Raw genomic sequence first — 26,829 nt, 5'->3', positions numbered from 1 at the left:
TAGGCCTATCAAGGTTATCTATTTTTTCTTGTGTGAGATTTGGTAGCTTGTGTCTTTCAAGGAATTCATCCATTTCATCTACAGTTAAATTTGTGGGCAACTAATGTTGTTCATAATATTCTTTTATTATCTTTTTAATGTTCAAAGGATCAGTAGTGATGGCCCATCTTTCATTTCTGATATTAGAAATTTATATTTTCTCTCTTTTTTTCTGGTTGACGTGGCTAGAGGTTTATCAATTTTATTGATCTTTTAAGAATCAGCTCATCCTAATTTTTAAAAAGGCATAGAATATAAACTGGAAGGATGTAGTGCAAAATGTTAATCATTATCTCTGGATGATGCAATTACAAATGGTTTTTCTTTTTTCCTTTGTACTTTTCTGTGTAGTTAATATGTAGTTTCATAGTGAAAAATTATTTTTTAATTACATTGCCCACTCTTCACTATCTTGTCTCAAAATAACGTAGTTATAGCCACTTTTTTATGACCTTCATGAACAATCTGGTTCTTTATTCTTTCACTTTTCATTGGGCTTTGTCTTTGGGAGCTCCACATTTATTTCCTATTGTTAAAGGGTATTGAAGAGAATAAAAACAATCAAAAGGGGGCCAGCCCAGTGGTGTAGCGGTTAAGTTCGCACACTCTGCTTCAGCACCCTAGGGTTCGCCGGTTCGGATCCTGGGCGCGGACCTACCCACCGCTCATTAAACCATGCTGAGGCGGCGTCCCACGTAGAGCAACTAGAAGGATGTGCAACTATGACATACAACTATCCACTGGGGCTTTGGAGAGAAAAAGGGAAAAAAGGAGGGATATTGGCAACAGATGTTAGCTCTCGGCCAATCTTCCTCAAAAAAAAAAATAAAAACCTCTCATTAAAAACAATCAAAAGAAGTGTGACTGTTTAGAAGAAAATGAAAGTAACATCTATTGGACTTGTTAGATGTTTTGCATATATTTTTATTTAATTTTTACTACAGCCTTAAGATACAGTTATTATTATCCTCATTTTACATATGAGGAAATTGAAGTTCAGAGTAGTTTACTTGCTCAAGGCGACATCTAGTATGTGGAAAGCCTGTGGTTCAGTACCAAGGCTCTCTAATTTCAAAGTCTGTTATTTTTCTAAGATAGGTTAGGTAAAATAATTGGAGCCAGACTTTGACCACAAGAATGTATATCCATAGTGGAAAGGTTGATCTTTGATAGTCATTTACTATCAGTTTCATGATGACATTGCCTTTTACTAATAATGCTATTTCTATGAGGTACATAATCTGACCCTTTTTGAGCTTATACTCATGTTTTAAAATTTCAAAATGAGAGAACTTATTTTAGAGAGGAATATCTGATTCATTGTCAAATTTTGTTTGGGAAATAAAATGTTGTAGTATTTATTTAATTTTTATGACATGAGAAGATAACCTGGACAGAGGGAGAAATCTTGCCTAGAGTTGATTTTTAAAAATCTGTTTTCCCATATGTAAAAAATGTATCCCACTGTCATTTCTTTGGGGTCAAAATAAAAAATTGCCTTACAAAGAGTAATTATTAAGTATTTGTAAGTGAAATTATAGATTTTTGAACCTACCAAAATTTAATGGCATTTATATAATCATTGATTATTGACTGCCATTTATTTAACTATGTAGGCATTTATTTTAATTAGCATTTCCTTAAAGAATTTCTCCTAAAATAACTAAAATAAGTGATGATAATCTCAACATGCCAAATTTTATCTTATAATTAGTACTTGTTTTAATTAATTCAGTTATTATCCCTTGAGTCAACATATCACTGAAATTTCATGGAATGTTACAACCGTTTTTTAAAAATACCCCTTTTCCAGGCCTACCAGCTATTTTTCAGAAATCCCAATGCTAGATTCCTTTCATATTCCCTATTCATGAAGTCATAATAAAAAAGCAGTAAGATTTCCTTGACCTATCAAAATTATGTTATGTTTGGCATATGGGTCAAGTTTTTGCTACAGGCTTGCTGCTTAACAAACAGCGCCTAAATCTAGTGCTTGCTTATGGGTGATCTGATTTGCTGGACTCCAGGCTGTGGATGGGGATCACATCTTCTCATGACTCCTGGTCCCAGACTGAAGGAGTAATGGCTATATGGGGCAAGTTCTTCCCATGTTGGATAGTGGAAGCTCAAGAGAAGTGGAGGAACTTGCCATGCCTTTTAAAGCCTCAGCTTGGAATGGTATACTGTCATTTCTCCCATATTCATTCCATGGTCAGCGAGCTCTACCTCCCTGGTAAGAGATACTGCACGACCCTGCATTCAGGAGTGTGAATGTATGCTTATGTTCTAGTGATGGAGTGAAAGGTTGAAATAAATATAAACCTACATAGCTACAATTCTAGGTTTTTAATTGGATAGATTGCTTAAACTTTTTGTTTTGTCAGGTTGTTCACAGAAAGTGATAAGTTTTCCTCAGCAAATATTAAATTAAAATTATCCATCTTCTGCAGACGAACCTTGTTAAATACATGTGTGATGGTACGGAACTTAAAAAATAATGACCGATGATTCTACTTTGTTAGTAATTAGCCTTTGCATGGTATTTTATAGTCTATAAAGTATTTTTACATTTTTTCATTTGATCCACAAATAAGTTAGGTGATGGGATCCTTATTTTACAGATGAGGACATTGAAACAAAAACTTTATCGCTTGACAAGGTTACAGCTAGTAAATTCCTTCCCAGATTTTTGGAGATTTCAAATCCAATTATCTTTCCCTGACCCTGTACTGGATCTTATGTTCCCATTCCCTACCCTTTCCAAGTTTAGATAAATATTAGGAATATTTCTAGACCACTGCCAAAATCAAAGGAAGCCATCACTGCACTGTTTATACTCCAACAAATTATGTATTATCTTCTATGCTGACCTGTATAACTGGATTGATGCAAGAGTATCCTGGGGGCTGATCCTAACTAGTATTTATTCATTATCATTTCAAAAAAGGTAAACTTATGTTCTGTGTAGTTTAGCAGAAACATATATTCAACTTCATTATGTATTTCAAAAAAAGTATGAGAGAAAATTACTGTGGTACACCAGTGCTTTTCAAATTAGTCCTAGTGTAGCTGCCTCAGATGATAATGGCTTTATGTATTTGAGGTTCTGCATATGAATTTATTTGGGAAAAGAAATCGGGGAGAGTTTCTGCCTGCAAGAAATTTGAAAAATCATTATCTATACCAGGTATAGTTAGGATGGCAGTGTTATTATACCTTCAAAAATTCTTCATTAGAAAATGTTTGTTTTCCAGAAACTTTCTAATATATTACAGTAGTTGAATTATAAGGAACACATTCTTATGGAGAAAAAAATCCATGTTTTGTCTTTTGTTTACCTGCTTTTTGCTCTTAACTCTTGCAGCAAAGCCTTTAAACAATGTAACAAAAAATCGGATCTGACTTTTTAGCTGTGGATTTCTACTTTTTTCTTGGACAGCATTCCATTTTCTCAAATCTGTGGGCTTTTCTGGTGCTTTATTCCATTTCTCTGTTTTCTATTGTCTTTCACGATGTACAGATTTATTCCTTTCTTCCCCATATCTCCATATTTGTTCTGATTTCTTTCATAGTGAAAATAAAAATAAAATTAGTAGACAATGATAAATTGAATCTTTCAGGAGGCTAGATGATGCTTAAAACCCTATTGTTGGAAAGTTAATTTATAACCAGCTCATTGTTCTTGCTAATAGTACAAAATTACTCTCCTTACAGCCTTCTCTGTTTCTTTTGAGATGTCATCAGTTTAATTTTCAAGTTAGGCTTTTTCCCCTACTGTTAGTAGTTAGTTTTTTTATATGATATCCATTGCTGTGGAGAGTGGTAATTTTATTTGTTTTAATGAAGTTAGTGTATTTAATGAATATTTTTCCCTCTTTTAAAGACTGTGAACCAGAAGAGCTGACTGACTGGTCTATGGATGAAAAATGTTCATTTTGTAACCTACAGAGAGAAGCAGTCAGTGTAAGTTTTAGTGCTATGAAATTATTTTTAAACTAATTGCACAATTGTAACACAATTCTTTTTTTTCCTAACTTAATTTATTCTGCAAATTTGTGACTTACAGTGGAAACTTAAATACTTGATTTTGGTAATGAGAAGAATATTTTTAAGTCTTATGTTAGAAGTCTAACATTTAGCTTAACTTGCAGATAAAAATCCCAAAACGTTCATCTTTTTTACTTATTTCACATTTCTTTCTTATAGTTCCGTGACTCATGAAGTTCAGGTCAAATCTGTTTTGTATATAGGTAGGCAAGGGTGAGCTTGGAGGCCTAGTTTGATCTGAGACCACCCTAGTCTGATTTCTTAGGAATCAGTGGTTGGAGGATAATGTGGTAGTACTTTTTAGCCTTTCACTTTCTCTTGAAGTCTTTTGGATATCATAATTGTCTCCTATGTAAACGATTAAATATAAGTGTCTACTGTAAACAGGGCATGAACTATGCAAGCAACATCTTCTTGTATAGTGGGAAGTCCTAATTCCTTATGTACTGTTGTGAGAAGGTCTGAGAAGAAATGACAACTTGAGAACCTGTACCCATTTTGGTCAGATTAGTGGGTAAACATATCTGCTTTGTTGTTAAAACTCTCTGAAGGTATTACATTATTGGCATGCTATATAGTGAATTTATTCAGCAATATATTTATCTGCTCTTCCCCCTTTTTTGACTATAATTTTGCTAAAGAATAAGGCTAATTTAGCCCTCTGTCAGAGCTAAATTTCTTTTTTTCTGACTCCTCTCCCAAATTTTATGTTCTCTCTATGTAATTTGATAATTTAAAAGGTAGAACAAATGAGCATTTAGAGAATTTATTTTTTTTTGCCATTTTTAATGGAATCCTACGTTTAAATAAAATGATTTTTTTATGTTGTTTTCTTATAATTTTAGGATTGTATACCATCTCTTGATTCTTCACAGTCAACACCAACGGAGGAACTATCATCTCAGGGCCAGTCCAACACTGAAAAGATTGAATGCCAAGCAGAAAATTACCTAAATGCACTCTTTCGAAAGAAAGGTAATATTGGTATACTTTGTCGCTTAAAATTTGCAACAGAGATCTAAAATGTTTCAATTTTTCTCACACACAAGATTTTTCTGTCAATCTCTGTTTCATTCTTGATTATTTCTTTCTTTATTCTTAATTTTTCTTCATATTTTTAGGGACATTAGGATTGTCAGTCACTGTAGAGCTAGTTTTTCTATTAGGTTCCTTTTTGCCATTCTATTCTCAAATCTCTCCCTGACTTTATAATACATTCTCCTTGTCTACCATAGGCAGAGGAGGACAGTTTTTTATGCTTCTGCTCTTCCTTACTTTGTTGCTGTTCTCAAGACTTCAGAAGTTCTTTCATGTTCAATAAATGAGATATATATAAAATATTGGAAAGCTCTCTTTAGAATTGTAACAGTTAAATCATTTATCAGACAGGTTGGAATATATTTGCTGGCTTGCAATTTCAGTGTTTCTTTGGTAGCTTGAATATGCTTACTTGACATTAAAATGTCAGTGTTCTTTTTTGCTTCCTGTCTGTTTAAACTATTTAAATCAAATGAGGCTTGTTTCACTTGTTCCCTTACTTGATACATGTGTATCAGGCAGAATTAGTTTTTATATCTTAGTTACTTGGGAAAAATATAGAAATATAGAACCTTCCATTTTTTGTTCTTGGCCACTTCTGCAGTCGTAGAGTGTCTTCATTTATATCACATAGACCTTTGGAGTAAGTCGTGGTGTGGGGGGAATGGGGGATGGGAGGGAGGATCACACCTCCCAGCTTCCAGAGGTTGAGAAAAACATAACTGTATTCTCATCTACTCCTCTTTGGAATTAGGGTAACCTTGGATATTTTCTATTAAATTGGTAACTTTCAAGTTTTAATCAATAATGTTGAAAATAGTCCTCACTTTTGGGAAAGGAGGCTTTTTTTAGTCTTAAATGTTATGAGTTCTTTTATGTGTTGAAATATGATAATCCTCTGATTAGAAGAATCATTAGTACATTGAAAAACCTAAAGTTAGGAACTATACTTTTTAAGTGCAGGAAACTGAAAATCTTTTCCTGTATGTTACTAAAGTACTTACTGTTGAGAAAATTGGCATTGTCTTTAAAAAACAAATTCTTTTTAAAATTTTTTGATCTGAACTAATATTAAAAATATTTCACGTGCTTTATTTAACAATTTTATAACATGTTAATTTATAAAATTTTATTCTGGCAACATATTTACAATTACAAGAAGAATTATGTGATCAGATTTGTATCACTAAGAACTGGAGGAAATGTACACATTTATAACATGTACACATCGTTTCTCTCACCTTAAAACTTACTATTCTATCTTCTTTTCCTTTGAGTAATTTATAATGGTAGTAGCTAGAATTATCAATATTAATAACCTTTAATTTTTGATAGTATGGAGTTAACCTGTGCTCCATTGCCCTATTAAGAGTAATCAGTAAAAACTTGGTACTATTTCAGCTGATTCAAGCATCTGGGTCTTCAAGAGGTCTCCTACCAATGGTTGGGTGAGTGTTCATGGATATTTAGTGACCTCTCCATTTGGAGATTTCTTGGTTTTCTTCAAGATCTTTGAAAGATCGCTGAGTTTTTAAATGAAAGATTCTTATTAGTATTTTTGCTTTACTTCAGTTCTTCTCTTTGTTAATTCCTTTATTTGTAGTCCATCATCACTTTCCAGATTTAATTAAACATATGAATTTCTCTACTTGTTTACTTGGGTTTCTTTTTGTTGTTTGTTTTTTAATTTTCTTTGGATAAAATCATTTTAGAGATTTCCAATATGGTCTGACTAGGATGAGGCTAGAAAACAATAACCATATCTTTTAAATGGTCTTAACTCCTTTATTTATTTAGTTCTACTATTAACTCTACTTTGAAGTAAAAGGCGAAAAGTGTGTTTTTAAAGGCAGGAAATACTTCTGAGTCTTTGGAGTAGCAACTAAAATGTTGATAAAGCATCTTGTTGGTGAAGCTTTTATTTGATTCCTAAAAATTTCCCAAGCTCGGCCATTTTTAGAAATTCTGGATATTAGTAACATTAGTGTTACTGATACTTTAAATCTGTTGTTTAGTTTGAGGAACATATGCACGTTGATCATCTTGCCAAAACATAAAGAAATATTTTAATGTCTTTTTTGCAACTTGTATATTATCTTTCCTAACTGGTTTTGGGAAGGATGATAATGATAAATGTTAGCTATTATTATTGAGACCTCACTACTCAGGATAATGATGATGATTGATGTCATCAATTATGATTAAGCACTAAATTGTTTATATGTCTTATCTCGTTTAATCCCCAAACAATGTTAAGAGGTAGGTACTGCTATCACTTTAACAGGTAGACAATGAAGCAGAGAGAAGTTAAGTAACATGTCTTTTTAATTCTGTGTTGGGAACATTTGAGTCCTTGGAAGAAATAAAAAACGGTGAAAGATGTTCTGTGTGAGGAGCATCTAGATTCTTTTAAGTATTAAGTAGAAAAACCTTCCTGTTCTCTACTATGTAGCAGCCTAGGCTTAGAATTACAGTCATAGACTGCCCACATGCACGACGGTGGTCCCATAAGATTAGTACTGTATAGCCTAGGTGTGTGGTAGGCTATACCATCTGGGTTTGTATAAGTATACTCTGTGATGATCGTACCATAAGGAAATTGCTTAATGATGCATTTCTTAGAACGTGCCCTCGTCATTAAGTGATGCAAAATTGTCTTTTAATTGAACTAGGCAGACTAGAGAGGACCTATGAAAAATGCTCTATATTTCTCGTAGGTTTCCATATTTCCTTTATATCACCTATGAACAGTTTTAATGATTAGTTCCCTTATAGTGTTTAATAACAGATAGATTGGAGGAAACATTACTTGAAATAAATACAGTTCTGGCAGTTTCTTATAATTAGAAGCTGGTCAGAAATACTCTTTCAGGGTTGAATAAATAGAATCAGGGGGAGGGATTATGTAGTAGTACAGAGGAGAACTTTTAACTAGTTTTGTCTATTTTTTATTTTAGAGATTTTTCAAAATTGAATTATTTTTAGAGGTTAACCCTAAAGTTGTCTAGACTGCCAGAGTAGAATGAAAGCTCCATGATAGCAGGGACTTTGTTTTGCTAATTGCAGGATCCTCGGTATCTAGAATGATACTTATCACATCTTAGGTCTTCAGTAAATATTTCTTGAATGACTGAATGAGTACTAAGATAAATTGTCCAGGTATCTTCCAATTTCCATACATACTCAGTGGTGTTATTACTTCATTTGTCCAATTTGAAGAAGGAAATTATTTAGCATGTACATATAGTTTACCTTTCCCTGCTTTATACTTAAATATATTACTGTGTATAGTTTGCATATCAGTCAGTTTATTTTTGAAATGTGGATAGACATAGTCATATAGGTGTAAAATGCCTTTTCAAAGCTATCCCTATGAGATATAAACTATTTGGACTTTTAGCTTCACATTCTCTGATTACCTGAGGCAGTGTAAGTCACTGACTTATGAGCACCCAAATTCTTTCCATTGTGTCGTCTGGAACTTGTGTTTCATCGGCAAAATTCCCTATGTCCTCACTCTTTTCTCTTATGTTTCCTTACTTTATTGCTATAACTGAAACCTATACTTTCATAAAAGATGCTTTTGTAGCCCTCTCCCTTGCTGGCTGTTTTTAATTACTTGCTTTATATAACATACAGGTGATAAAATTGGCAGGCAGCTTCTGAGATCTATATAGCTGCTTTCTGATTGTTTATTTTCCCTCCTCCCTCAAAACTCTGAGTTCCTTTGAAGCATATGACTTCAAACTATTACATCCACATTATCATGTTGCAGACCTTGACCAGCTTTTTCACTTTCTTCCTCCCAAATATTAGTCCCTTCATACTTCTTGGTGACCTCAAATACTATGTAGCTGATACGTTCAACATTCTGGTCTCACAGTTACTTGACCTCTTCATTTCCAATGATCTTTTCCTCCGTTCCACTCCAGCCGCCCTTTCCCAAGATCATCTCTAGACCTTTACCACCTCCCAAGTCTAATTCTAACCATCCCTTTCTCTGACTACCATTTTATTCTAGTACTCATTCCGATATTTTTTTTAACCTCATTGCCACCTCCGGTCTATTGACCACACCATTTTTAACTGTTCATTGTCTCTTCATGACTTCACTTCTCTCCTTACTCAGCTCAGAGTAAGATGATCACTGTGATCATCTTTCATATAAAATCTTAATTCCCTTGCCTCTCTCTTCCTTTGTCATATTTTCTTGTCAGAACCTTATCCTTGTTTTAATCCAATTCCCCACTTATTGCACACTTACCCTGTAACAGCTGAACTTGACTGGAGTAAAATACCCAGTCATGCTGACTTGCCAAGTCTCAACCTAGTCAATTTCCTCTCTTCCAGGTGGTTATTTTATATCTTTTTCCTCAAACTTCCAACAACTAAAAATCATCATTACTTTTTGTAGCATAATCACCTTCTAACATATTGCATAATTTACATATTTCTTTTATTTATTGTCCATTGTCTTTCTCCTTCTGCTAGAATATAAGCAGCATGAGGAATTGTATTTTTGTATTTTTGTTGACTGATATATCTCAAGCATCTGACACATAGTAGATGTTTAACAAATTTTTGTTTTTGTCTATACTTTTACCATCTTCATTTCTAAACTTCCCTTTTCTTTTCAACCTATCCCAATTAGACTTTTTCCTTCTACTCCACTAAATTGTTTTATCAGTTTCATTGGTAATTTCATCTTGTACTATTCAAAGGAAAGTTATCAGTTCTCATCTTATTCACCCTTTCAGCATCATTTGATAGAGTTGATCACTTCCTTATCCTGGTTTCTAGAAAATTATTTTCTTTGAATTTTTTCTCCTTTCTCACAGATTGCTTCTTTCACATGTTACTTGATGATTCTCATCTTCTTAACGTTTAAATGTTGAAGAGCCCCAGGAAGTTAGTCCTCAGCTTTCTTTTTTTTTTTTTTTTTTTTTTGCTGAGGAAGATTCACCCTGAGCTAACATCTGTGCCAGTCGTCTTCTATTTTTTGGTATGTGGGCTGCCAGCACAGCATGGCTGCTAACAGAGCTGTGTAGGTCTGCGCTCGGGAACCGAACCTGGGCCACCGAAGTGGTGTGTGCTGAACTTAACCACTAGGCCACCAGGGTTGGCCTGTCTTCTCTTCTTGATATACCTTCACTTACTTGATGGCCTCATTTCAGTCTATGGCTTTAATTCTCATGTGTGTACCGATGATACCTGAATATTATATCTAATCTTAATCTTTCCTCTAGCTTTACCCTCTTTTATCTAACTGCCTACTTGATATTCTTCACTAGCATATCTAATAGGCATCTCAGCATGACCTGCCTAAAACGGAACACTTGATTTTATTCCCCCAAAACCTTCCCCTGCCCCAGCCTTTCTCATCTTAGTAAAAGATATCACTCTTGACCTAGTTGGTCAAGGCCCAAAAGCTAGGAACCTTTCTTGAGTCCTCAGTGCCCGTCATTCCCACATCCAACCTATCATCAAGTCCCATTGGCTCCACCTTCAAAATTTATTCTAAATCTGACCATGTCTTGTTATTTCCATTCCTACCACCTTAATCCAAGGCACTTCATCTCTGGCATATACTATTAAAGAGCCTCCTAACTGGTCTCTCTCCTTCTACTTTTCCCTTTTCTACCAATTCATTTTTCTACATAGAAGGCAAAATGATGTTTCTAAAACCTAAACCTAAATCAGATCATTATTCCTCTATCCAAAAGCTGCCAATGGCTTTGCATGTCACTTGGAAAGGACTCTGCATGGTCTAGTTCTGCCTCCTCTTTGACCACATCTCTTATTGGTCTTTCTTTTGCAGACTCATTGGCTTTTTGCTTTTCCTCAAATGTGTTTATTCCCATCTTCATACTTGCTATTGCTATTTCCTCCATCTGGAATCCTGTTTCCACCAGTGAGCATTGCTCACTCCTTCTTATCATCAAACATTACCCCTGACCCTGACTCTGCACTGCCTCAACCACTCTATTTATGATAAGTCATCTTAGTGACTCTCTTTGGCATTATTCTGCTTTTTTTTTTTAGTTTCCCTGACCCCTCTTTTAAAATCTGTTGTCTACTACCTCTAGAATATAAGAACCAATAAGACAGGGATTTTGTCTGTTTTGCTGTAACCCCAGCACTTAGAATAGTACATGGTACAGTTAATACTCAAAAACTTAATTGAGTGCATTTAGATCATTTAGAAAAGGAATGTTTTAAAGATGAAAAGCAAGCTTTAAAATCATGATTGTTTATCCACAGTTTTTTAAAAATGAGACTCACAGCTACAGTATGCCAGACTTTTACAATGAATCTTTAGTGAGTCCTTGCAGGTGACGAGCAAGTGCCAATATTCTAAGATGTTCTAGGAATCAGCCAAAAATACTGAAAATATAAGTGATTCTAAATTCCTTTCGGAAATGTTTAGTCATTGAATTATTCTTTCAGTGGGTTTGCACAACCCCAGTAACCTTTTGAGGACATGATTTAAATTTGGGGAAGCAATGATTCTCTTCCATTTGTCATTATATAATTCCTTAGGAGTTTGTCTAAATTGTTTCTTTGCATATTCTAGTTTGTTGAGCAAGTATAGTTTAGTGGGTGAGAGGGAAGACCTGATTCTCAGAAGAGAGATAATTCTATTGGGGGCCCTATTTTTTGAGTTACCATCTGTCCTTGGGTAATATTTCTTTGCTCTGCTCTGCTCTAACATGGCAGATAGTGAAACTAGTCTTTATTAGAATATATTGTATGTAGTAATATATATATGCTATTCAAAGTACTTTACAATCAGAGTACTAAATAGAAAAAAGCACTTGTATTTGGATGTAACAGAAGAACCAATATGTGCTGTATAACTGTTTAGTATTAACTCACCAATTTTGTTTTTTTGTGAGGAAGATTAGCCCTGAGCTAACATCTGTTGCCAATCCTTCTCTTTTTGCTGAGGAAGATTGGCCCTGGGCTAACATCAGTGCCCATCTTCCTCTACTTTATATGGGACGCCACCACAGCATGGCTTGGTAATCGGTGCATCAGTCCGTGCCTGGAATCCAAACCTGCAAACCCTGGGCCGCTGAAGTGTAGTGCGCAAACTTAACTGCTACGCCACTGGGCTGGCCCCAACTTACCATTTTTTAAATAAACCTTTTAATGATATTTTCCTTGTTTTCTTGAGTAACTCATGAACTCACCAATTACGTCATCACCTATATGATCTTTTATAGAATGCTATTAATTTAGTTCTTTCTTTCCCCAAGTATGACTTTCCTTGAAGCAAGACTAGCATTTTGGGCTTTATAAAACATATTTCTCATCCATGATTAGTGAAGGTCATTCATTCAACCAAGACCCACTCAGCCTCCTTCTAAAACATGCCAGGTACCATTCCAGTGAACAAAAGACAAAAACCATCTCTGTCCTCATGGACTTTTATGTTCTAGTGAGTGGAGGCAGACAGTAAACAAGTAAATTATATTTGTGGCTGAATATGTGTGCGTACGTGCACACACACACGCCCCTCCCATCTATGCTGGATATATATGAAAAAAAAGAAAAAAAATATATATGTAGGCACTGTGGAGATAGAGTAGGGAGCGAAGCATAGGGAATGCCAGGATAGAGGTGGTGATCACAATTTTTTAAAGGGTAGTCAGATGATGACATTTGAGCAAAGATGTAAAAAAAAAAAAAAAATTAAGATTACAAACTACAGAGATCCTAAGGGAAATACATTTCAAGAGTTAAAGATAATATGAGTTGTGAAAAATTACAGATTAGGCATATGGTAGGTGATTGCCACTCCCATTCCTCAGTTTACAGATAATTTATTTTCCTTTTAAGACCAACTAAAATTATAGCATTTTAAAGCAGGTAGGAGATTTAGAGATTATCTCTGTTCCTTTACATACAAAGAAATAACAGTTAAATAACTTGACCAACGAGCATGTACTATAATGTAAATTAATAATGAAATAATGTAAGATAATTATATATGCCAATAGCACTTAGTAAAATAATCAAATAAGGCATTAAAAAAATGTTTAATTAATGGATCATAAAGTTGCCCAAGTGAAGTTTGATAGTAAGAAAAGAGATGGAAGCTTTAGTTCCTGTTCCTGTTTGGTGGTAAGCAATGTTAAGCCAGAGAGAGCAGGTGAAGTAGTGAACAGGTGAATTAAATGCCATGTCTGAATCCATGGAACTAGCTTTGAATCATCAGCTGAAGCCATAGGAAAAGCAATGGCATTTTTTTAAAAAACTAAAAATGAATGAGCTATTAAGTTCCCTTCACCTGCAATTTTTCAGCTCCTGGTCACCCAAGACTTTGCTTGCAGTTTCATTTTTTCACATATGGAGTCTTCTCATATCACAATCAAACTCATTTGCAACAATTATCATTTTATCTGCACAATCTAAAATTTCATTAAAGATTTGGTGTCAGGTTTTTGTGACTCCTTTATCTTTGCCTAACTAATGATGAGCATCAAGTTGAAAGATTTTTTCAATCATAAACTCTTCACTATGTGATGTTAGCAGTTAACATGTTCACTGTTAACTTCATTAAATCCAGCCTCCTTAGCAAGATGTAAGACTTTTTGCTTTACAGTCAACATTTCCTTTGACTCTTGGAAGTTAAATATGCTAGGTTCTTTTATACTCCATTCATTGTTTGTTGTGAAACTTTTTCCCAAGCCTGATTGACTTAGAGTATCTTTTTATCAAAATTCTTGCATAAATCCTACACTAGAAGTGTCAAATGCATCAGGACCCCACAGCAGATATATCATCACCAAATATGTCTTAAAGTGTGAAAAATAAAAATCTGTCTCATGTGGGCATCTATCTTCTGTTCTCCTTGGTCAGAATGTACCCCATAGGGACCATAAGATGGGAGATAAATGAATTTACTGTTCTTTTAATAGCTCTTAGTTTCTACATGCCTCCTGTACTTTAAAGCATTTCTGCAAATAGTGTGATTCTTGTTTAAAAGATGTGTTTCATAATACATAATAATGTATGAGATTATAGACCTTAAGTGATGTATACTGTACTTATGAGCTATTTAAGAGATTTTTAAGGATAATTTTGATTTTACAAAATGATTTTTACCTTTATCAATTTTAAATATTATTCTGTTGTATCCTCTTAAGAGTATTGATTTTAGTAGATTTTTGACCCCTTGGAGACAAAGAATATTTTAATAATTTTTATGTTTTCAGTTCCTTATAAACACTTATTTGTTTTTTGAATAGTTTTGGTCAAAGATTTGAAACAAAAACACCAAGGGCATCTTCAACATGTGATATATATTTGCCACTCAATTTATGTATAATTAAATTATGCATTTTAGGTATAAAGTGATGGAAAAATGGAATCTTTTAAAAAAAATGCATGTTCATACACACTACATACATGTCTGTGGTTTTGTAATAACATGGCTCAGCTGCCTAACACGTTTTGGGATACCACACAGCAATATGGTTCAGAAGTATTGCCAGTTGGCCAAGCAAATACAAGAGGAGCCTACTCAAAAGATGATGCAAAAGCAGTTTCCTGGAAAGCATTCACCTTCTCAGTTGCTGTATATTCAGATGTCTTAAAATTTTGCTCTATGAAATAGTATGTTTCTAAGATGGGTTTGTTTTGTTTTTATGAGAACTGATGTTGCACATTCATTCAGCTCCCTTGCCACAACTTGTATGTGCGTGTTAGATGCTGTGAAAATAAGGCTTTTGTTTTTGAAACTTTTTGGGAAATCTGTGTCTCTTAGAGGTCTCCTTTTCTGTTTTTTTCTTTCTAAATTTTGTCTTTTTAATTTTTCAAGTTCTTCATAGTATTTTAAATTTTTTTAATTAAACCACAAAATTTATTAGTTTGTATACTTTAAAAACAGTGGTTATCTGTGTCATCATATACCTAAAAACAGCAAGGTCTTAGATGACTTGAGAGTAAAAACTGCTATGACAATTCTTTTGCCTAGTTTTTTCTTTTTAAAAAAAGATGTACTTTTAAAACATAAATATAGAAAATTTTCATTGCCCTTATAAATACTGCATCTAAAACTCTAATCCAGAATTCTTAAAAATATATTTCCTCGTGTTGTCTTAGCTGTGTAAGACTTTAAACCTGACTGTAGTCTGCCTGCAAATTTAAGACAGCCCAACATGCTGGGTAGTATTAGAATCTCAAGATCAGGGCCTTTTAAGGAAAAAAAAGAAAACTTTTAATGGTCAAGGAAATTAGCCATGGACTGAAATATTTCATGTGTCCTGAATTGAAGTAAAAAGGAAGAGGAGGGGTATGTTGCTGGTCAGCTATTTTTTCCCAGATAATTTTCTCCAGATACTGTAGTTTTATGGGTGATAACTACAGTATAAAAAACACCTGAGTTATAAGCCAGACACTGAACCAGTCTACCATCTCATCTCTCGTAAAAGGATGAAGTTCTGGGGCTGGCCCGTTGGCTGAGTGGTTAAAGTTCCGTGTGCTCCGCTTCAGTGGCCCTGGTTTGCAGGTTCAGATCCTGGGCACGGACCTACTCCACTCATCAGCCATGCTGTGGGGGCATCCCATATAAAAACTAGAGGAGGATTGGCACAGATGTTAGCTCAGGGCTAATCTTCCTCAAGCCAAAAAAAAAAGAGGAAGATTGGCAACAGATGTTAGCTCAGGGCAAATCTTCCTCAGCGGAAAAAAAAAAGGATGAAGTTCTGTCTTGTCATAATTTTGAGTCTGATGTTTTCAGTTTCTTATTCTCACATAAATATCTTTTTTTAAATGCAGTTTTTATAAAAATAGCACTTTGTTAAACTTGCTCTAACGCAGAAGCTTTCCTCTCTCTCATTTAGTATGATATAATTATGTTTTAAAGAGTTACCTGTTGTCTGTGATACTTTGGAAGCTCAGTGGCTGATACTTCTTTCTGAATTTCTCTTACTAAGGTATAAGGAGTCTAGGATTCTAGCAGAGAGTTTGATCAAATACTGTTCTTGTGAAATGTGACAAATTGTTTTATAAATTACCATCCCCCTCACCATTTTTAGCTTACATATAATTATGAACTGTCAGTTATAGTTGACTATTTGCTATTGGCTAGTAGTACATTATATCCACAGCCTGCTCAGATTGTTTTGTAAAGTTTATCTATTGATTAGAACTCACTGATTTGTTAGTACTAAGTAGCAATCATCCCCTGCCTTTCTCCATATGGATTTATATTTTTATGGTGTGTGTTTTCCCCCTTAAAGTGTTTTGAGTGAAGTCTTCTAAAATGTTTCTATTCTCAGTAGAAGGAGCAAAGCTTAAGTTTTACCATTGAACAGATATGAATTCAAATCTCACCTCACCAGGTGTTAGTTATGTGATTCTGCCAAACTACTTACCCTTTTTGTGACTTAGTTTTCTCATCTGCAGAAGAGGCATAATAATTGTAGATGCTTATACTCTAGATGTTGTCTATACTCTGTAGATGTTGTCTACTGTCACCCACCAAAAAAATAGTTTTATTAAAACAGAAGATATTTGTTTAGATTTTAGTGTTTTAGTCATTGATAGGTATACTGTGAGTTCAATAGTAGCTTCTGGTAGAAAAAGAATATGGGCCGAATCAAACCTAGATGTATTGCTTGCTGTTTTTTTTCCATTAAATAGCTTTCATGTTGGGCAAGTTACTTAACTTGGTGATATTCTATCATTGTGAAGATTAATATAATTAATATAAATTAATATAATTAAACATCCAGCTTAGTGCCATATTTATAATAGGCATCCAGTGAAGAGTAACTCTGTAGTGGATTGCGCTAATTTTTGTTGCTGTATATGTATGAGAACTCTAGGCACTGGCATAAAAATGACCTGCTCTAATCACAGTATGGCACAGTAGCTAAGAGGTCAGGTTTTAGATTACACCTGGGTTCTTGTCCTGGCTCTACTACATATTTAGCCTTGTATGACCATGGGCAAACTTTTTAACCTCCTTAAGACTACTTTCCGTTTCTATAGAATGGGAATAGTTCTAGGTTTCTCAAGAGGATTATTGTAATGGTTAGAAGAGATAATGCATCGAAACTCCCAAATATATACATTAATTATGTACAGTTTCTTTGTGTACCAATTATACCTCAGTAAAGTTCGGTTGGGGGAAAGGACTCAATAATCTAAAACTGCTGCCGCTATTATATATCATTATACGGTTACTTGGAATCACATTAAATCAACAAAGGGAGATCATTTAGGGTTTAGTTCCCAAATTAAATCTTGTAATTGTTAAGAAGATTGTCCTTAGGATTCCATGAATTAATAACTAACGTCAAGGTGTAAGGTGTCATACAGTCTCAGAAGTGAGTGGTAATGCTTCATAACTCTCAGCAGTAAATGTACTGTTTGGATGCTTTGGGGGAGTAGAATTATCGGGTAAATAAAATACATATTATAACATTATTTGTGTCTATTTTATACAAATAAAAATTCACTTTTGTGCTTCAATTTCTTGGTTGATTAAATGGAAAAATTTTTGCTAAAATGTGGTCATCTATAGTCTTAGCCAATGTAGTATTCAAGAAGTGAAACAAAGTGTAAAGAAATATTTGAAAAAATTATTTTTATAGGCATATACGCTAAACAACCTTCAATAAACATGTGAGACACTTTGAAGTAAAATTTCAGGATAGTTTGCAAAGTTGGCCAATCTTACTAGCCATTTTTCTAATTCCTTTTATATTCTGAATACTCAGAGAACCAGAACTAATTTTAAAATGTTAACTTAATAACAGTAAAAGTCTTGTATGAATATATTTGTGTAATGAAAGGTCATGTTTTCTAAAGCAAAGTATAAATTATTTGGGGACTATTTATTGTTTTAGATTACTTTTTAGGTATGGGTAATGGAGAGTACACTTTATGGTAACTGGAAATGTTAAAATGCTTTTATGTGTATTTAAGAAAATTCATTTTTTATTTAAGCCAGCAAGGTCTTAAGGTGACCTGCTTTAGAGTTGCTTGTCTCTTAAACACACTAAGTCAGGCTGCCAGTGTTTCTGATGAGCAACTGGAGCCATCATGCTAGCCAAATACTCTAGTGAGTCTGAGCATATTCTCTAATTATCTAGTAGTATTTGAACTCCAGACTCCTTTGGGTGTGTTATGGCCTAGTGGCTCTTGATTTGTTTTGCACATATCTCATTCTTTCAACTTAAAATACTCTAAAGGTTCTACAGAACCATCTGTGACCCCATATTAAATGCTAGCTATTTTTTCATGGAAGTCTTTACCTAGCTTTGTTTTTCTTAAAAAGCACACTTACTTATCGTTCTGATAATAATGATTGATGTTGTTGAGGTTGTTTGTAAAAGAAGCACTCTCTTTGGTGGAGTAATGGTCGGTGCCTTCCTAGACTAGCGTATGTTTATGTACCTTTGGCATCATTGTTTGTTGGAGTTATTGGAGTCCAGAGTTGCCGGCCCCACACTGGAAGGCGTAGACATAAAACTATGGATAATATTGACAAGTCTGTGGTTCTTCATTTTACATCCATTTCTTTGATTTAATCGATCCTTGTTAACTTTGGAAATGTTCTAGACTATTAGAGAGTGTTCCTTCATTGTTGTTGAGTATTTATTTTCTTAGAGCAAAAAATATTTATCATCATGGAGCAGTGCTATAGAACAGTGCTGTCCAAAATTCTGTGTGCATATAGTCAGGGGTTAAATAAGATGATCTGCTGGAATGCAGGAATTCTATTTACATTGATATATGTGGTTAATAAAATAAGACTTCTCCAACAAAGAGAACCAAGACTCGTTGCAGAAGTGGTTGCTTCCATAGCTGGGGCTGGGAAAATACAAAATGAGCTTGGAGCATTTTGTGGTGCCAGAAAGTAAGAAAGTGCTCAAAAAAGGATAGGAACATATTGGTAGGACACAGGAGCCAACCTGAAAGAGCTCCTGGTGGCCAAAGCTGGAACAATTTGAGCAAGAAAATAAATAATAATATACCCCATAGAATAAAATCGATATCCATGTTTTCATACTGATATAAATAAATTAAATAATGGGAAAGAAGGGACAGCTCTTTCTTACAGAAGAATTCCAATTAAAAAAATGTAGACGGAATGAGGGGAAATGAAAATCACCGCTAGAACATCACAGTGACAATTATTGCATCCACCAATGACTGCTAAAATCAGTGGGCAGGGCCAGCCCAGTGGCTTAGCGGTTAAGTGCGTGTGCTCGGCTGCTGGCGGCCCGGGTTCGCATCCCGGGTGCGCACCGACACCCCGCTTCTCCGGCCATGCTGAGGTCGCGTCCCGCATACAGCAGCTAGAAGGATGTGCAGCTATGACATACAACTATCTACTGGGGCATTGGGGGGAAAATAAATAAAATCTTTAAAAAAAATAAAAAATAAAATAAAATCAGTGGGCAAAAGTTTGTTGAGAAACAGTATTTGCATGTTGTAAAAGTATCTCCCCCAATAATAGCTTTGCGGTTTTAAACCCAGCAGATACCAGCTTAACCAAGTAATCAAGGATAACATCACCAGTAATAAAACATATCACATCTTATTGGGGCACTGACATGATGCAGTAAGAACGGCACATCACTTCTGTAGTATTCTTGCCAAAAATGCATAACCTCGAATTAATCACGAGAAAGGATCAGATAATACTGAGGAACATTCTTTCAAATAACTGACCAGTACTCTTCAAAAATGTCAAGATTATGAAAGACAAGGAAAGACTGAGGAAATTTCACTGATTAGAGGAGACTAAGGAAACATGACAACTAAATGCAATGTGGGATCCTAGATTAGATTCTGAAACAAAAAAAGAATATTAGTGGAAAAACTGATGAATTCCAGATGAAGTCTATGGTTTAGTTAATAGTATTGTACCAATGTTAATTTCTGGGTTTTGATATTTATACTGTTGTTATATAAGATGTTAACATTAGGGAAAAGCTGGAGGAGAATATACAGGAGCTCTTGGTACTGCTTTTGATACTTTTCTGTAGTCTAAAATTATTTCAAAATTTAAAATATTTTTCAAAACATAAAAGTAAAAAATAAGTTAACCTTTGCTGATCTTTACTGATAATGGGACCCTTACTTGGGCTTGGTATCACATGGACCTTGTCATATGAGATCCTCAGAGAAGAAGAGTGAGAGTTCAGTTCCTCAAACAAGGAGGGATTGATAATGGAGCCCTCGTTCTTTGTTTTGCATTCTGAGTGTTGTGATATATTGCAGTTTACATGGCCCAGTTAAATGGATATACATATTCTTCTATGTAATTTTATCTGAATTAAGTCTGAAAACTAGATAAATAGCTTTAAAAGATTCTATCAATGATGAATTTTCCTCCAAGTATATGCTGTGCTTAGAGATGTTGGCTCATAATAAGAATGTGACTATGTAATTTATAAATAATGTACATATTTTTAAGGTGCATTATCAATTTTGTTAATTGATGAGGTGAATATTGAACAAAATTTGAAGAACTCTGCTGACTAATTCTTCCAAAGTCCAGAATTAGTGAGCTGACTTACAAAGAATATTTAATTGCTGAGAGATCTTATAGGAAAGTTGTAGTCACAGGGGAATTGGACTTTTGCTTTAACAAGGTGAGGAGATTCACAAATACCGTGGTCAGGTCATGGCTTAAAGAGGTAAAAAAAAAAAGCAGGTAGTAGGAAGGGTTAAGGAGAGGCAAAACTAGATTTAGGACTAAAAGAGGATATCATGTCCATATCCTTTTTAAAGGAACACCATATAGATAAGTAGCTACATTAAGCTGTGGTAGACAGTGGCTTTTACTAAAACCTCAAGTAGGTTGTAAGAAATGAAACTTGCAAGTATAACTAGAGTGCAGCAAGAGTTTCCTTTTATGAAGATGACATGAATTCTTATAACGTGGTTCTATCCCCCTCACTCCACGCCCCCCCCCAAAAAAAAACCCTAAAATGTTATAAAAAGGCAAAGATCCTACAGTTCTGTATTTTTTATGTTCCTTTGACCTCGCAGATTCCTCATTCTACATGGGGCAGTTGAGACCATTAAATCTGTGGAATAAAGAGAAACTCAGGAAGCCCATGTCCACTCACGTGATCCTTGATTTTATCTTTGTCCTTTGCATTACATGTTCAGTAGTGACATAGTAAACCAAAGTGAAAGCAGCATAAGCAACGTCTGTCTTCAATCTTGCAAACACTTTTGAATCAACTAGCTTGTAAGATTTTCGGGAAAAAAAAAATCGTTTTTCTCTAATAATTCCTTTCAATAACTGTTCAGTAACCTTTTGTGTAAAGTGTGAGAGAGTAAAGGAACATTTTCTCATTCTTGTCTTTCTATGCCCTGTAAATTAAAAAAAAAAAAAAAGATTAGCGTTTTGCTTAATTATTAATACAGTCCTTATTCCCTTTGAAGAGTGAAGAGTTATTTATTTATAAAATTTATTGAGTTACCTTGTTGTGGTACTGTAGTAGATCACTGAATAGGTGAGTGAGATACAGCGCTTAGCCTCAAGGAGTGCACTGGCACGTTATAGAGGAGGAGACACTGGAGATACAATAGAGTTGGTAGTTCATGTGCTCCTGATTCTCTTATCATCTTTAACCTCTTGTACTCTACTCAGGAATGTTGAAATTGAGGACAAAATGAGCCTCAAGATACTCCTTCAAGAAATATATAGTCTTTACGTTGTATCCTTCCATACTGCATTGTTAACCCCTAGAGAGCAGAAAATATGTATTCTTTCTCAGTGTCTCTTTTATTACCCTGAGCAGGTATCATAGTTATATTAGAGTTTTGTTAATTGGTTTTTAATAACTTTACTTATAACAATTAAAGGTTATCTTTTGTCAAAATATAGCTCTGTGCCTCTGTAGCTATCCCATTATTTTCTCAATAAGCAACTTATTTTAGGGGGGGAGGGGAGGAGGAAGATTGGCCCTGAGCTAACATTTGTTGCCAATCTTCTTCTTTTTGCTTGGGGAAAATCATCCCTGAGCTAACATCTGTGCCCATCCCTGAGCTAACATCTGTGCCAATCTTGCTTTATTTTGTATGTGGGACGCCACCACAGCATGGCTTGACGAGTGGTGTGTAGGTCTGTACCCAGGATCCGAACCTGTGAACCCTAGGCTGCCAAAGCGGAATACATGAACTTAACCACTATGCCACCAGGATGGCCCCCTACTTTTTTTTTAATACTTGTTAATAGTAATTAATTTGCATTGTTTAGAGTCTCATTCCATTTAAAATTAAAGGTAATAAGAAAGCAACATTGGAGAAAGTCTTTTTATGGCTCATATTCAGTAGGCAAAAGGGAGCGATAATATTAGTCTTGCTAGTTGAGTATTAAGCCTCACTCCTCAGTTGCCTTTCTGCCTGTTACTGTAGTAGTTAGATATTCTACATGATCTAGTCATATCCAGAGAACAATACATTTAAATTCTATAGCAGTCCATAGTAGTCTTTATCAAACTTAACTGATTTAGAATAGAGTTTTTACAACCTTATTTGGGTTTCACTCTGTTGTTAAAATATTAGATTTTCTTTGGTAAGGAGTCTCTTTTTAGCACTTTTACTTTGTTTTCCATTTGTTCCCAGGAATGCTCCAGCTTTAGCAGATCTAAAAGCTTGTCTGGAGATGTTGGTATCTCTCTGAGTTACATGCCACATTGGTTACAGTGGTTCTGTTCTACAAACACTTGTGCCATTCCCAGCCGTAATTCCCCCACAGTAGCCTCTGGACAATAACTTCTAAGCTCTGTTGAAGATGGCTGTAATAGGAATAAGACATTATCTAAAAACAACTACTTTGTTGGGTCAGAGATTGATACTACTTAACAGCAAGTGCCATAGCTGCTGAGGAGGCAGAAAAAAGACAGCCTATCATGGAAAATGACTCAGCATTCAAAATAATTTCTAGTCAGATTTTCACTACAACACAGACTATTGTGTAGAGAGATATGAGCATTGAGATAGTGTATCTAGAGTAACTTGCCTGACTACATCCCTATAAGAAGAAAATGGTTTACCTGTCCTGTTTAGTATCTTAATGAATTGTTTCATATCTCTGTAGGGTAGCAGTTGGGCCAGCCAAAAGGCTTGTGCCATTAATTATTAATCTGTTGTGGCCCTACTTTGCATGGCAGAATATATCATTAGATTGTATAAGAAGTGGAAGCTAATGAAGCAAGATGGGAGTGGAATGTCTGGTACATAGAATGATTATTGTATTGGCAGTCTGTGGTTATAGTGGTTATCAAGTGATTCCTAATGCGGATACATTTTAAAAAATTAGTTTAAATACAGTTGTGATTTATTTTCTTTTTCTGAAAATATTCAGAAACTTTTTCTAGATCTTTTCTATCTTGCTTTGCTTAACATGCTGTTCTCTGGCCTTTCTTGTTCTACTTCACAATTGAAATAAATGAAGCAGTGGTTATAGTATTTTATCATTGCAGTTTAAAAATAGAATATGCCATCTTAAGCTATAATTTCCATGGTATTGTTTTATCAAGTTTTTATGTCTCGTTAATTTTACTTCCTAGCTCCGGGGTTCTTAACCTGGTATACTCCCCAAAAAGTTCATGGATAGGATTTCGTGGATCCATGAACTTGAATGGGGTGGGGGTGGGAATGAACATTTTTATTTTCAGTAACTGCTAGCTGAAATTTAACGTTTTCTTCAAATATAAATGTTGACAACAAACAACAGTAGTATTAATAATACCTGTTACAGGGGCTGGCCCGGTGGCGTAGCAGTTAAGTGCCCGCGCTCTGCTTTGACGGCCCGGGGGTTTGCAGGTTCGGATCATGGGCACACACCGACACACCGCTTGTCAAGCCATGCTGTGGCGGCGTCCCATATAGAGTAAGATGGGCACAGATGTTAGCTCAGGGCCAATCTTCGTCAGCAAAACACAGAGGAGAATTGGCATTGGATATTAGCTCAGGGCTGATCTTTCTCACAAAAAAATAAAATAAAAAAATATAATAATACCTGTTACAGCAATAAAAATCATGGATATTTTTATATCATATTATATCTTAAATTATTGTTTACATTTTCACTACTTTGAAATTATAGTAGATATTAGATCTTATATTTAAATGCATTAAGGGAAAAAAAGCACATATATTACTATATCTCAAAATATTTTTTTTGACAATTGTATTTCAATATTGTTGGTTTATTTTGTAATCCTATATATTTGTGCATTTAAAACATGATTCTGAGAGCCAGCCCTGATGGCCGAGTGGTTCAGGTTTGGTGCTCTCACTGCTTTGGCAGCCCAGGTTCAGTTCCCAGTCGTGGAACCATACCACTCTTTTGTCAGTAGCCATGCTGTGGTGTTGGCTCGCACAGAACTAGAAGGTCTTACAACTAGAATATACAGCTGTGTGCTGGGGCTTTGGGGAGGGAAAAAAAAAAAAAAGAGGAGGAAGATTGGCAACAGATGTTAGTTCAGGGTGAATCTTAAAAACAAAAAACATGATTCTGAGAAGGGACCTATAGTCTTCACCACACTGCCCAAAGAAGTCCTTATACAAAAAGGTGTAAGAGTCCTGTCTACTTCCTTGACTATTTGATTTTCATGCTGTCCCCAGAATGTTATACCTTAAGGACTGTGTCCTTAGAATTTATGTATACCCACGTATGTATATTTATGTACCTATATATTCTTTTTTTTCCCCCCCAGATCTCATCCCCTCTTCTGGCTTCAACACTTAACCTTTGCTTACATGAGCCACAGCCTCTCTCCAAGTTCTATGCTATTTTCTAGACATCTCCATATATATATACATATCATAGGAGGAATTTAAATTTATTGAATCTAAACTAAACTTATTTTCCTTTGTAAACATGTTCTTTTTCCTCCTGTGTTCCCCATTAATTAGTCCCATTGACACCTTCTCACTTGCTCGGGATTAAAGTGCAAGAATCATTTTTGATTCTTTGTTCTTTCTTACTACCTCCTCTGAAAGGGGTTATTAATAAGTCGCTAGGGATTGTTAATAAGGCTGCTACGAACATTCTTATACTTTAGGACATCTGTTTCACTTCTCTTGGGAAAATCTGTAGGAGTAGAATTGCTGGGTCATCACATCAATGTATATTTAAAGTACATTAGAAACTGCCAAACCATCCTCCAAAACTTACCATTTCACAGACTCATTAGAAATGCATGGGAGTTCTAGTTGCTCTAGATCCCTGTGAGCAATACTATTATAGGTCTTTGTTCCTAGCTATTCTAGTAAATGTGAAATGGTATCTCATTTTGCTTTAAATTGCATTTCCCTGATAACTAATAATGTTGAGTGCTTTTTCAAGTTCTTATAGGCAATTGGTATATCTTTGTTGTTAAAGGATTAGTTCAAGTCATTTGCCCATTTTTAGTTGGGTTCTTTGCATTCTCATGCTGATTTATACATATTTTTTACAAATTCTGGATATAAGTTCTTTATCAGATCATTAGTAATGTTTTGTGTTCATTGAATAGTGCTTTAACCTTGTTGAAGTGCCTTTATACCTCCTAATTCATTCAGTCTTGTGGGGTTAAAGATGTAGTTTTGATACCCTCCATGTGGTAGCTAAAGAAGCTAGACACACGGACAAAACTTAGCTAAGACTAAGAAAACTAAGAAAATAAAAAAAGGATCTCGGAAAAGTTGAGAGATGCTTGGCAGCTTTACTTTTTTGAGATGGGTTTTACAAACTGTAGTATATTTCAAATGTTTTGTATAACAAATTAAGCTTTAAACACATTTACAAAATGAAATAAAATTACATTCACAAGATCATGATTGGATCTATCAAAAGTATTAATTTGTAATATCTAGGTAGTTCAGTAGAGGGATGAAATTTGAAGTTGTAAGGTAAAAGCCTTTTTTTAGTCCTGCCACATATAAATATATAACCTCATTAGAAGATGATATTAAAATTCTAAATATGTGGCAAATTTGTAAATGTGAGGCCCAGGTCAAATGACTCTCCTGGCTGCTTCCATGCTAGATATAAAACTAGACCTGGACTTTGTTCTGCTTTATCACCTCTGTAGTTCTTCTTTTTATTTGAGAAATATGTAGCTAGGCTTATCGATGAATAATACATCAATGGATAATATAATGACTTAGGAATTTCCCTCTTTATTTTTTTATTTCTTTTTTTGTTGTTGTTGAGGAAGATTGGCTCTGAGCTAACATCTGTTGCCAATCCTTCTCTTGTTTTTTTTTGCTTGAGGAACATAAGCCCTGAGCTAACATCTGTGCCCATCTTACTCTACTTTGTATGTGGGATGCCACCACACATGGCTCAATATGTGTAGGTCTGCGCCCAGGATCCAAACATGTGAACCCTGGAGCCTGCAAACTTAACCACTATGCTACCGTGCCAGCCTCAGGAATTTTTTTTTTTTTTTTATGGCTTAGCTGTACCTCTCAATTGCGGGACAAGAGTGTGTGCTATTTGTCTTTTGGTGTTCTAAATATCATACTTGTTAATATCTTTTCCTGGAGAATGATGAGGAAAAGGAAAAGAAATCTAAGTCTGTAAGATTTTCCATTCATTGCCTCTATCACAAGAGATTTTTGGTGAAGATGAAATCATTAATGAAAATCAGGTGTCTTTTTAAATCTGAGAGATTCAGTTAGCCATGCTTTTCTTACATTCTACTCTTACAAATGCTTTTAGAAGTTAGA

General features: G+C 34.8%; 1 protein-coding gene across 15 annotated transcripts in view; it reads left to right on the top strand.

The window, feature by feature from the left end:
* The window catches only part of LCORL (ligand dependent nuclear receptor corepressor like), a 158,698-nt gene that overhangs the window by 48,153 nt on the left and 83,716 nt on the right, over positions 1-26,829 (top strand). For 11 of the 15 annotated variants that reach the window (XR_015552874.1, XR_015552873.1, XR_015552872.1 and 8 more), the window contains exons 3-4: positions 3,923-4,002; positions 4,932-5,061. Coding sequence is in view for 7 of the 15 variants with exons in the window: in XM_087434135.1 (XP_087290261.1) it covers positions 3,923-4,002; positions 4,932-5,061 (210 nt within the window). In the remaining 8 variants the exon portion in view is untranslated. Of the gene's footprint in view, positions 1-3,922; positions 4,003-4,931; positions 5,062-6,529; positions 6,573-26,829 lie in introns of those variants that run through there. The other 4 variants (XR_015552875.1, XR_015552876.1, XR_015552877.1 and 1 more) reach the window with 2 other exon arrangements.

Source organism: Ceratotherium simum, chromosome 8, assembly GCF_057802395.1.
Source record: "Ceratotherium simum simum isolate JZ-2026a chromosome 8, ASM5780239v1, whole genome shotgun sequence".
NCBI classification, from domain to species: domain Eukaryota; kingdom Metazoa; phylum Chordata; class Mammalia; order Perissodactyla; family Rhinocerotidae; genus Ceratotherium; species Ceratotherium simum.
This window is presented reverse-complemented; position numbering and strand designations above follow the sequence as displayed.